The sequence below is a fragment of the Pongo pygmaeus genome, chromosome 12, assembly GCF_028885625.2.
Source record: "Pongo pygmaeus isolate AG05252 chromosome 12, NHGRI_mPonPyg2-v2.0_pri, whole genome shotgun sequence".
Lineage (NCBI taxonomy): Eukaryota > Metazoa > Chordata > Mammalia > Primates > Hominidae > Pongo > Pongo pygmaeus.
The window spans coordinates 43,735,145-43,747,306 of NC_072385.2; the positions used below are offsets into that span (position 1 = coordinate 43,735,145).

The 12,162-nt window shown below is 48.8% G+C and overlaps 1 protein-coding gene across 3 annotated transcripts; it reads left to right on the forward strand.

Annotated features, from left to right (window-relative positions):
• Window positions 1-1,175: 1,175 nt before the first annotated feature.
• Window positions 1,176-6,653, forward strand: CHCHD5 (coiled-coil-helix-coiled-coil-helix domain containing 5). 3 transcript variants are annotated; one of them, XM_054472196.2, is made up of 5 exons: window positions 1,176-1,297; window positions 1,922-2,188; window positions 3,510-3,650; window positions 3,736-3,901; window positions 6,479-6,653. In XM_054472196.2, coding segments are annotated over exons 2-5 (333 nt in total). In that variant the 5' UTR covers window positions 1,176-1,297; window positions 1,922-2,186; the 3' UTR covers window positions 6,503-6,653. The 3 variants fall into 3 exon arrangements, with proteins under 3 accessions (XP_054328171.1, XP_063504631.1, XP_063504632.1); XM_063648562.1 differs by lacking the exons at window positions 1,176-1,297; window positions 1,922-2,188 and adding an exon at window positions 2,367-2,501; XM_063648561.1 differs by lacking the exons at window positions 1,176-1,297; window positions 6,479-6,653 and having other exon boundaries at window positions 1,928-2,188; window positions 3,736-4,069.
• Window positions 6,654-12,162: the final 5,509 nt, after the last annotated feature.

Genomic DNA, 12,162 nt, shown 5'->3' on the forward strand with positions numbered 1-12,162 from the left:
TGGGCAACCCACGCACCCAAGTGGTTATAAGTGGTACTACAAAATGTATTATAAAAATACTGTAGATTTTTTTTTTTTTTTGAGACAGAGTCATGCTCTGTCACCCAGGCTGGAGGGCAATTGTGTGGTCTCGGCTCACTACAACCTCCGCAGCAATTCTCATGCCTCAGCCTCCTGAGTTGCTCCAGGACTACAGGTGCCTGCCACCATACCTGGCTAATTTTTTGTATTTTTTGTAGAGACAGGGTTTCACCATGTTAGCCAGACTGCTCTCGAACTCCTGACCTCAAGTGATCCGCCCACCTCGACCTCCCGAAGTGCCGGGATTACAGGCGTGAGCCACTGAAACCAGCTGAACACAATCTTTACCTTCCATGTAGTGATTTATGTCTTTGCTGTAACTCCTGTCCACCTAAAATGTACAAAACCAAACTGTAATTCTACTGTCTCAGGCACACTTTATCAGGACCTGTTGAGCCTGTGTTCCCCAGGCCATGGTCACTCATATTGGCTCAAAATAAACCTCTTTAAAACATTTCAGTTTGGTTTTTCTGTTAACAGGTGGTTAATTTTTCCTAGTTCTTTAATGAGATCTCTAGAAACCAGGTTTAAGACAATTGATTTTTTTTTGCTTTCTCGGTCAAATAAGAAAATTTCAGAAACTCCCTCCCTGTGCACCTGTGGGCATCCCTACCCCCACACACCAACAAGACAAGGTTAGACAGATCTGAGGCAGCTTCTAAGGCCTTTCAGCATGTCAAAATGCATCTTTGGGGTATCCGTTTCTGAGTACCAACAAGGGAACGGAATGGGTTAAGATTTCATTCTCCCAGCAGAGGAAAATCTAGGGATTCAGTCTACATTTGAAGCCAAAAACAGTAATCTGACTCCTTCCAGACCTTTAAATGTTGATCCCTTCCCCTCTTCTCCCATCAGACATACACTTGGAAGTTTAAGAAGAATGGAGGGATTTCAAGGTGTAAAGCTTTCTTTCTGTGCAATGACCAGTGCTGGTCCTCAGATGTCAACTGCCAACCAGGGTAGCTCATGATTACAACCTTCCGTAAGCTCTCACTTATCCAGAACTCCTGAGGCTCCAAGCTCAGTATCAAACTGTTCACTTGCACTATGTCCTCTATGATGTCACTGTCATCATCATTTTACAGACACACTGCGACTCCAAGTGGTCGTTACTAGTTCACAGTCAAGTAGCTCTCGTTCATCTTCAACTCTATGATTAACTGCAAAATGTTCTGCTCATTTTGACTAGAGTCTTGAAAGATCTGCAAACTAAATGGCAAGACTGATGCTCAGTTCTCTGACCAGGGGATATCCAGTCTCTTATGTGGGGAAACTCACGCCCAGGTCTAACCTCACACTTTTAAGACAGATGAGAAGGGAGGGGGAAATGTTGCTACACTAGGAGGAATTAATTACAAAGAGAGGAAGTAACTAGCTTGATAGTTTCATGGAGTCAGGATTAAACGCCATGTCTGTCCTGGCCTATGCTAAGGGTTGGAGAAACGTCTGGGTCCCAGGCTGGGTAAATGGGAGGCCCAACCGAATTAGTTCGGCTCTTGGTTTGACTCCCTCTTCCCTCCTGTTCCAAGCGCTCGCATGAACCAGGGTGGCAGGAGGATTATCAGCGTCTGCGCAAGGCCGATGGTGGCAGCGCGGCGTTAGGAATCAGGCCCCCTATCCCTGAGCCCAATAGCTTACCGCCACAGCACCCAACCAAAATGGGAACAACATGTTGAGACGCTGCAGCAACAGCAGACGCTTCCCACCAGCTCCAGTCGGAGATTTGGAGCGCTTGTGTCTGCGGCTCAATCCCGTGAGGTGCCGCGCAACTCAGCGGCGCATTCTCTTTGGAGCCGAGGAACCACCATACTTTCCATTGCTTACTTCCGTTGAACCCCAGGCGCTGCCATGGCAAGCCGGAAATAGGGATAAAGCAATTTAGCCAGAAGAGGGCGGAAGTGGCTGCTCAGGGCGCCGCCATGACGAGCCGGGCCGGAAGAAGAGGTAGGGCGCCGCCATGACAGATTAGTCCTAAAGGGAACGGGGTTGTTAGTTCAATTGGCTACCGGAAAAAACCAGGCTGGGCTGGGCGCCGCCATGACAACCGATACCGGAAAAGGCGGGTCGTTCCCCCCGGACAGCCCTACGCCGGCAAAGGTCTCGAGATGTGAGTAGTGAGAGCGCCTACCCCATACGTGCTGCCGCTCCCCTTCTCTTACCCAGTGATCTAGACCTAGTCTAGGACCTCTGGAATTAGGACCAGCCTCCCTCCTTCTTGGAGATCTGACCCTCAGGATTCAACGCCTTCCCTCACGAGCTCCAACCCTCCGCATGCCCAAGCCCCGCCCTCTAAGCGTTTAGGCCTCGCCCCCTCTCGCGCGGCTTGGGACTTAGGTCCAGTCACTCTTCACCCAAGCTCCGTCGCCAGTACCCCAGGTCCGGCCTTCACACCGAAATCCTAAGACTACAGACTTATTTAGGTACCTCAACCCTACACCCGTCCTCAGAGCTCCAGGTTCCTCCCCCTTGATCACCAAACTTTACCTTTTGAACCTTCCAGGTCTGCCTAGGACCCCAGTCCTCACCTATAGGGTCCATAGACTTATTCCTAGACCACTCTGACCTTGCCCGGGATTCCCAGAGCAACAACCTCATCCAGGGCTTCCAGACCTCACGCCCCTGGGACCTTGAGTTCCGCACCAGGGCCTTAGGTTTTATCTTGAAGACTCTTTGGCTAAGACACTCTTCCCCAGGACCTGAGACCCCACCTCTTGGAGCTCTAAACCTCACTTTTAGAACCCCCAAACCCATTAAGGGCTCTCAAGCTCTCCCTGGAATTCTAGATCTTACTTCTAAGGCCCCAAGTCTTCTGGGCATGATCCCCAGGCCTACTAGGGGATGCCTGGATCTCAAGGCCTGTCTTCTAGGACCCCAAAGGCCTACCTTAGATTAATCAGACCTTGTTTTAGAACCTCCACTCTCTCCCCTGAAGCTCCCCTCCTGCTTTACAAGCCCCAGGGCTCGGCCTCACCTCTACACTTCTTTGGCCCCATCTCAGGATCCTTCAGATTCCCACATCTGCCCTGAACGCCTAGTCCTACTTCAGACCCAGACCAGAACTCCCTTTCTTTGCCGAGCACCATAGCTTATGCCTGTAATCCCAGCACTTTGGGAGGTCTAAGCAGGAGGATCGCTTGAGCCCAGGGGTTCAATACCAGCCTGGGCAACATAGCACGACCCTGTCTCTACAAAACATAAAAAATTAGCTGGGCATGGTGGCTCAGGCCTGTGGTCCCAGCTACTTAGGAGGTTGAGGCAGGAAGATCACTTGAATCCAGGAGCTGGTGGCTACAGTGAGCTATGATCGTGCCACTGCACTCCAGCCTGGGCCACAGTGAGACCCTGTCTCTAAAAAATAAAAAAAAAAAAAAAGAATTCCCTTGCTTGCCTGCTGCCTGGAATGATCCTCAGCCCATCCTGTCCCACAGGCAGGCGGCCCTAGAGGTCACCGCTCGCTACTGTGGCCGGGAGCTGGAGCAGTATGGCCAGTGTGTGGCGGCCAAGCCGGAATCCTGGCAGCGGGACTGTCACTACCTTAAGATGAGCATTGCCCAATGCACATCCTCCCAGTGAGTGTGGGCAAGTATGAGACAGTGTGGGGGGTGGGCAGTGGGGTGGGAATCTCCTAGGGGCTGAACTGCCGTACCCCCACAGCCCAATCATCCGCCAGATCCGCCAGGCCTGTGCTCAGCCTTTTGAGGCCTTCGAGGAGTGTCTTCGACAGAACGAGGCAGCTGTGGGCAACTGTGCGGAGCATATGCGCCGCTTCCTGCAGTGCGCTGAGCAAGTGCAGCCGCCACGCTCACCTGCAACTGTGGAGGTAAGAGGGGCTCACCTCAGTTCATCTCTTTTCTCCATAACATCCCCTTCATCCTTCTGGTTGTTCAGGGTAAAGACTTTGGAGTTATCCTCAGCCCCACCCCACCACCACACGGGCCTTTGCCATGCATCCAGAATCCAGAACATCATCACTTCTTGCCCCATGTAGCCCCTGCTTTAATCCACCACCACCCTCACCGTCCACCTCCAGGATACCTGCCTCAGCCTTCTCCCTGGTTTCCCTTCCTCCCTCTTTTCTTGCCTCCATAAAGCGGCCTGGGTGAGCATGTAAGGACTGAAATCTGGTCTCATCCCACCTATGCTTAAAGCTCTCCAGTGGCTTTGTGTCACATTGAGAACAAAATTCCAGGTCCTTGCTGGGTTCTCTGTGTTCTTCCCTAGGCTGACTTCATCTGCCTTCTCCCTCACCCTCTCTCTTCTTTCTCATTACTCCTCATCTGCAACTGGAGAGGGGCTAGGCTGGGGTGGCCAAAAAAAGGTCACTCTTTTAAATGTATCTAGTATGTAAACCAGATATACAGTATATCTGTGATATGTAAGTTTCATGGTTGGGCAATTAGAACAAAAGTCTAAAATGACTCCTTGAGGAGAGGCAGTAACTGAAAAAGGTTGAAAAATGCTCTTTTAGATGTTTACTGCCCTCCTTGCTGGACTGTGAGCTCCAAAAGTGAAAGTCACATCTTTCCCCAGCCCCTGTGAGTACCCTCTCCTGGGGCCCTCTCTCTGCCCCTGCAGTCCTGTCTTCTCTCTTGGACCACCTGGCCATCCTTCTCCTGGGCCCCATGCTCCATCTTGACTTTCCAGTCATTCTTGGTGATCATCCTAGACTGATCTCAGAGGAAATCTGACCATGTTCTGCTTCTACTTTCAAACCTTTCCATGGTTCTCACTTCCACCAGCCCAAGTCTTAACGCCAGCACAGCCCACAGGGCCCTGTGGGATGCAGTCCCTGCGACCCATGGTCCCACCTCTCCTCACTTTCCCTCTTAAGCTCTTTGTTCCAGTCCCAGTGAACATGCAGTTACTCAAGTGCATGTCTCTGCTGCTTCTGTCCAGCTGTTTCCCTCTGCCCGGACTGCCCTTCCTAATCCATCTCCTGGCTAATTCCTATTCCAGCTTAGACGGCACATCTCTCAGAAAACCTCCCTGATGTCCCACCCACTTCCCGCCCCTGTCTTCAAGTTCCCAAGGTCCCTGAGCCCCTCCATCAAGGCTCACATCCTATGCCCGTGTCAGGGGAGCTCTTGGCTGAAGATTGGGGTGATGCCCTTCTTACCAGGCCCTATAGGCATTAATTGTTTCTGTAAGGCAAGGATAAGTGAATAGTTCAGACCCCTAGGGCAGAAACTACGACCACTGAGAGCCGGAAGGAACTTAATTCTCCTCAGGAAACGTTACCTAACGATCACATACTGTTCTCAGTCAGCTGCTGGGGACATTTCTCTCTTTCAAGTTTTTTGGGCATCTGAACAGTAAAGACCCCATCCTCCTATCTTAGAGCCATTTGCTGCTTCCCTCCCTGGACCAGCAACCAGCCTCTCTCAAGTCTCCCTGTGGCCACCCCTGCCCTGACAGTCTTCTCTTCCCTGGCAGCCAAAGGAGCTTTTAAAAATGGGAATTAGGGCCGGGTGCAGTGGCACATGCCTGTAATCCCAGCACTTGGGGAGGCCGAGGTGGGTGGATCACCTGAGGTCAGGAGTTTGAGACCAGCCTGGCCAACATGGTGAAACCCCATCTCTACTAAAAATACAAATATTAGCCAGGTGTGGTGGCAGGTACCTGTAATCCCAGCTACTTGGGAGGCTGAGGCAGGAGAATTGCTTGAACCCAGGAGGCAGCGGTTGCAGTGAGCCAAGATTGCACCATTGCACTCTAGCCTGGGCGATAGAGCGAGACTCTGTCTTCCAAAAAAAAAAAAAAAAAAGGGAATTAGGTCACATCTCTCCCCTTTAAAACCTTCTTGTGGCGGCTTTCCAGTGCACTCAGAGTAACTACAATCAGCTCCTCCTCATCATCCCCTCCTTCCTGGGGATGGCATCCCAGTTACAATTTTTCCTTCCTAGCTAGGGGCAGTGAGATTTGGGTGTCCCACGTTGTCTGGTCTACACAATAGCGAACACAAACATTCTCATCTCCTACAGCATGGCATACAGACTTTACAGAATGTCCTGTGTTTTTGTGGCTGACAATCGAAGTGGTACATGTCCCTCCCATTCCGCACACACCTCTGCTCTTTACCCTGATTAAATTTTCTTCATCGAATTTCTTGAATGTTGACATACTTATTGTCCGTCTCTCCCTGCTTGAGTCAGAGAGTTTTGCCTGCTGGGTACACGGCAGGTGCTCAGTAAATACAGCAGAATGGCGACTTCCCTGCCCCCCATGACACTTCACCACAGCTGACTTTTTCACATAGCTCAGGGTCAAGGTCATTGCCCGACACCCTTCTCCCTCCAGACTGTGGGCTCTGCAGGGTCTCCCTCTGTGGTGTCTACATAGGCTCCCCAGGCTGGGCACAGAGGAGGTGCTACTAGATGTTGATGTGCTTTCTCCACAGGCACAGCCACTTCCTGCCTCCTGAGGACTCCTCTGACTGCAGGAAAACTGGACATGAATGACTGCCCCCCCGCCCCTCCCCTGCAGAGTGGCCAGATGGAGTCCTGAGCCCTGGCCATGGGCCTGGCTTTCCTGGATATCAGGACTTCCAATAAATAAAGACTCTGTATACTGGGCTTTGATTCCTGCCATCCGTACCTGAGAGGGCCCTAGGAGAGCTGGCTGGGCAGAGTCATCTGTTCCCCAGCTTCACCGGGTGTGCCAAGGAAGTGCCTGGGAAGAGCAGGACTCTGCAGCTGTGCCCCAGGGTTGAGACTACCCTGCCTCCCTTGTGAATTCTGCCACACAGCCGTTTCCTGACTTCTGCTGCATGTGCGTGGGGGAAAGACCCTTGCTCCCTTCCACTCTAGCATTCCCCAAATTGTTATTTTTTTTTAATATAGATATGTTTTATTTTATTTTTTATTTTTTGTTTTTGAGACGGAGTCTCGCTGTCGCCCAGGTTGGAGTGCAGTGGCGCGATCTCGGCTCACTGCAGGCTCCGCCCCCCGGGGTTCACGCCATTCTCCTGCCTCAGCCTCCCGAGTAGCTGGGACTACAGGTGCCTGCCACCTCGCCCGGCTAATTTTTTTTTTTTTTGTATTTTTAGTAGAGACAGGGTTTCACCGTGTTAGCCAGGATGGTCTCGATCTCCTGACCTTGTGATCTGCCCGCCTCGGCCTCCCAAAGTGCTGGCATTACAGGCGTGAGCCACCACGCCCGGCCTATATATATATTTTAAAGACAAGGTCTTGCTCTGTTGCCCAGGCTGGAGTACAGTGGTGCACTGATAGCTTACTGCAGCCTCAAACTCCTGGGCTCCAGTGATCCTCTGCCTCAGCCTCCAGAGTAGCTAGTACTACAGTAAGCCGCTTGACACAGTGCCTGGCTGCATTCTCCAAATCTGTATTCAGTTTTCTGGAGGCTTGGGTGGGTGATAAATAATATGCCTCTTTCCTTGCTGAATTCAGAATCAGCTGGGCAACAGTTAGAGGCATTAGGCAGTGGAGATGAAAATACTGGCTTTATTATTGAAAACAACTGCATGGAAGGATGTATGGCTTAGAAGGCTATGTAGTGGATTTCTCTTCTTTCTTTCTTTCTTTTTTTTTTTTTTTTCCTCGAGACGGAGTTTCACTCTTGGTGCCCAGGCTGGAGTGCAATGGCGTGATCTTGGCTCACCGCAACCTCTGCCTCCTGAGTTCAAGCAATTCTCCTGCCTCAGCCTCCTGAGTAGCTGGGATTACAGGTATCTGCCACCATGCCTGGCTAATTTTTGTATTTCTAGTAGAGATGGGGTTTCACCATGTTGGTCAGGCTGGTCTCAAACTCCTGACCTCAGGTGATCTGCCCACCTCAGCCTCCCAAAGTGCTGGGATTACAGGCACCCACCGCCATGCCCGGCTAATTTTTGTATTTCTAGTAGAGATGGAGTTTCACTATGTTGGTCAGGCTGGTCTCAAACTCCTGACCTCAGGTGATCTGCCCACCTCAGCCTCCCAAAGTGCTGGGATTATAGGCATGAGCCACCGCTTCTGGCCTATGCACTGGATTTCTGTTCTTAGTTTCCAGTTTTCCAGAAGCCAACTCAGAATTTGAGTGCAGATGGTAATTTGAATTTGATTCCAGAAACACTGATAGAGGAATGGAGAAGGGAGACATAGAGAGGAAGGCAGCCAATAAAAGGTGCATTATCAAGCGAGTTACCACTCTGGGCAACTGGGACTCAGTCCCACTGGGGACCTGTGGGGGACTTTATAGAACATAACCCAGTTACCCTATCAAGGAGCAAGGGAATTGTGTTTATCTACCAACTTCCCATATGTCATTAAGGGGTATTTTCATGGGCATTGACTGGTACTTCTGGCCTGCCCTTTATAGGCCAAGTTCACTTCTGCCATCAGAAGAGGGCCGTAAGCAGAGTATAATGGGATCAAGTGAGCAGCCTTAAACATGCGGAAGAGATGCTGAGTGGATCTGGGCAGGTACCAACAGTGGCTGCTGTGGCTTCTTCATACTTCTCAGGAATACAGGCTCCTGCTGTTTGATACAGGCTCCCCAGTAGGGACTGGTCCTAAAGAATAGAAAGCAGACAGGCATGTATGCAATAGAGGAGGAGACCCCAGAGTGCTGAGCTGAGCATGCCCATGGCCTGCACCCACATTCACCATTCAGATGAGGCCCTCCTCCCTGGAGGTGATCCCAAACCTCTGGAAATTGGAGTAACTGGCCATTTGATACCCAAGGGTTATGCTCGGCTTGAAAGAATGAGCCTGGCCTATGGGAGTCTCTTCTAGGGATTAATCTCCAAGACAAAGGAAGTTGTTTATTGGTTTAGGAGCCGGGTAGAAATCCTGTAAGTTCAGCGTTGCAAGATTTTATACCATTTGTCTGAGCTAGGAGGAAACCCAGGTAGTGGAGAGAGAATTGTGATCAGTTCCTGTAACCTGCCACAATCCCTGGTGGACTGAAGAAAGGGGGGCGAACGTGGGAATAAAAGACAAGAGGCAAAAGAGTATATTTGGAAGAGGGGGTCAGGGGGCACCTTGCCTCTAGTGGACAAAGGCCCTGAGCTTTACACAGCTTTCTGTATTTATTAGGCAAAAGAGATAGCGAGAAGGGGGGTAGAAGAAGAGGTCAGCTGCTCGGTCCAGAGTAGGCTTGCAAGACTGCATTCTCTAGATGTCCCAGTAGGTAACCTCAAGGAGCTCGGCACCGGGAAGCGATTGCCCTTATCAAACCTTCTGGGGCAGGCACAGAAGTGAGTTTGCCCACATTCCATATTAATGGTAAACAGTTTGCTGTTTGATCATATAGCCTCAGTGGAATGCTGAGTTGGTCACATCCCACAGGCCTTTGGCTCCCTGCAAGTTCCTGTCCCTGAAAGGGTCTGGATCCTGGTGGCTTTTTGTTTCCAGCTGTAGCTTCCATGGGCTGTGGTGGATGTTTTCAGCCCACTCCACTTGCTTGAGTAAGCTTGAGTGGGGTTCTATGTCATGCAACTAAAAGAAGTGTGATTAAAACAGACAAAATGGAGATCCAGACTACACTTTAGAACATCTCTATGTGCCCTCTCTTACAATAGGCTAGAATAGCTTCTTTATATGATGGTCTCAGGGGTCCAAGAGAGTGAAAATGGAAACTTCAGACATCACTTTTACCACATTCTATTGGTCAAAGCAGTCATGAGCCCAGCTGAGATTAAAGAGATGGGGAGACTTTACTTCTTGATAGCATTTGGCTGCAAAAAAAATTGTGCCTATATTTAAATTACTGCAACAACTTCATAGTGTCTCTTCTTGTGTCAGTTTTGATATTTGAAGGTGGGGGTCTTTGGGAGGTAATTAAGATTAGACAAGGTCATCAGGGTGGGGCCACCATGATGGGACTGGTGGTTTTATAAGAAAAGGAAAAAAGACCTGAACTGGTCTGCTCTTACCCTTTCACCATGTGATGCTCTCTGCCATGTTATGATGTGGCACGAAGGCCCTCACCAGATGCAGGCATCGTGCTCTTGGACTTCCCACTCTCCTGAACTATAAGAAATAATTTTCTTTTTAGTAAATTACCCTGTCTATTGTATTCTGTTATAGCAACAGAAAATAGACTAAAACAAACATCTACATTTTCCAATTTCCATCAACCTGTTAATAATATCCTCATAGTATATTTTTAAGGTTTGTAGAATCTGTAGTGATAACCCCCTTTTCATTTCTGACATTGGTTATTGGTATGCTTTTTTTTTTATCGATTTTGAGAGAGGGTTATCAATTTTGTTAATCTTCACAGAAATTACTTTTGGCTTTGTTGACACTTTATTTTGTACATTTGTTTTTAACTAGTTCTCTTCTCACTCTGTCGCCCAGGCTAGAGTGCTGTAGCGCGATCTTGGCTCACTGCAACCTCCGCCTTCCAGGTTCAAGTGATTCTCCTGCCTCAGCCTCCTGAGTAGCTGGGATTACAGATGCCCACCGCTACACTCGGCTAATTTTTTTATTTTTAGTAGAGACAGGGTTTCACCATGTTGGCCAGGCTGGTCTCGAACTCCTGACCTCGTGATCCACCCATCTTGGCCTCCCAAAGTGGTGGAATTACGGGCGTGAGCCACCACGTCCAGCTAGTTCTCTTATTTTCTTCTTTCTTTAGATTAATTGTCTGTTTCTACCTTTTGGAAATGAATGTTTAGCTCACTGGTTTTCAGCCTTTTTTCTTTTTTCGTTTTTTGTTTTTTTGGTTTTTTTGAGGCAGAATCGTGCTCTGTTGCCCAGGCTGGAGTGCAGTGGCGCGATCTTGGCTCACTGCAAGCTCTGCCTCCTGGGTTCATGCCATTCTCCTACCTCAGCCTCCCGAGTAGCTGGGACTACAGGCGCCTGCCACCACGCCCGGCTAATTTTTTGTATTTTTGGTAGAGACGGGGTTTCACCGTGTTAGCCAGGATGGTCTCCATCTCCTGACCTCATGATCCACCCGCCTCAGCCTCTCAAAATGCTGGGATTACAGGCGTGAGCCACCGCGTCCGGCTTTCTTTTCTAATACACTTGAATTTGCCACAAAGCATGACTTTGTTTGTTTTTTTTCAAGATATATAATTTTACTTATCCCATAACTGTGAAGAAATAACAAATCATTCTTCAAAATAGAAGATAAAATAACTATAATAACAACAAAAACCCATGAATACATTGTTCTAACTTAGCCAATAGTCACGTTTCCTTCTTGCCATCTCTGCCTATAGTAGTCCTGCTCCTTGAATGTCTTTTTCTTTCAATCTCCTTTTGCTCCTTATTTTCCCTTCTCTCTTTTGATTTCTCTATTGACCTCAGATTGTTTAGAAGTTTAGAGTCGTATTTCTTAATTTCTAAACATAAGGAGGGTTTTTTTTTAGTTATCTTGCTTAATTGCAATTGGGTTGGGAACATTTTATATGATTTTAATCTTTTGAAATGTGTCGAGCCTTTATGGCTTGGCATATGCTCAGCTTTTGTTAATGTGCCATATGTATGTGCTTGAATCATAATCCTTGGTTCATGATGCACTGTCTTAGCTCAGGTTCCCCCAGAAACAGACCCTGGGACAGAGAATTAGAGGTTGATCCCAGTAAGCATTACTAGGGCAGTGGGAAGTAAGACAGGGACAGTCGTCTTGAGTACAGTTTTCCATACTGTTTTAACAAGTGTCAGAATAATTTTTTAATGGCCCTCCACATTTCCACTCTTCTTTCTTCTTTACATGGACTCTGCAGGTTTCCTCCTAGCTCTCTGGCTATGCCACCACCTTCTCCCACCCAGCCGTGACATAATGATTTTCTTCAAGGCTTACACCAGGCCTCTTCTTATTCTCTACTCTCTGCAGTGATCTCCTTCCTAGAGAATATCAGATAAGTCATTGGTTCACAGATGGTTATCTCCAGCCCTGGCTTCTGCCTTGGGCTTCCACCTGCTGCCATGGACCTTCATATAGATTTCTCAAAGGGAGCACTAAGTCCCAATGTGTCCGGAATTGCAGCAGGCATTATTTTCCCCAGCTTGTCATTCTCACCACCATTTCTTTGCACCCTGCCCCTGCAGAAGGTTTGGTATTGTTATTGTTGTTGCTGTTCTTTTTCTTAGAAGGCCTCACTCCATCTTAAGCCTGGATATACAATTC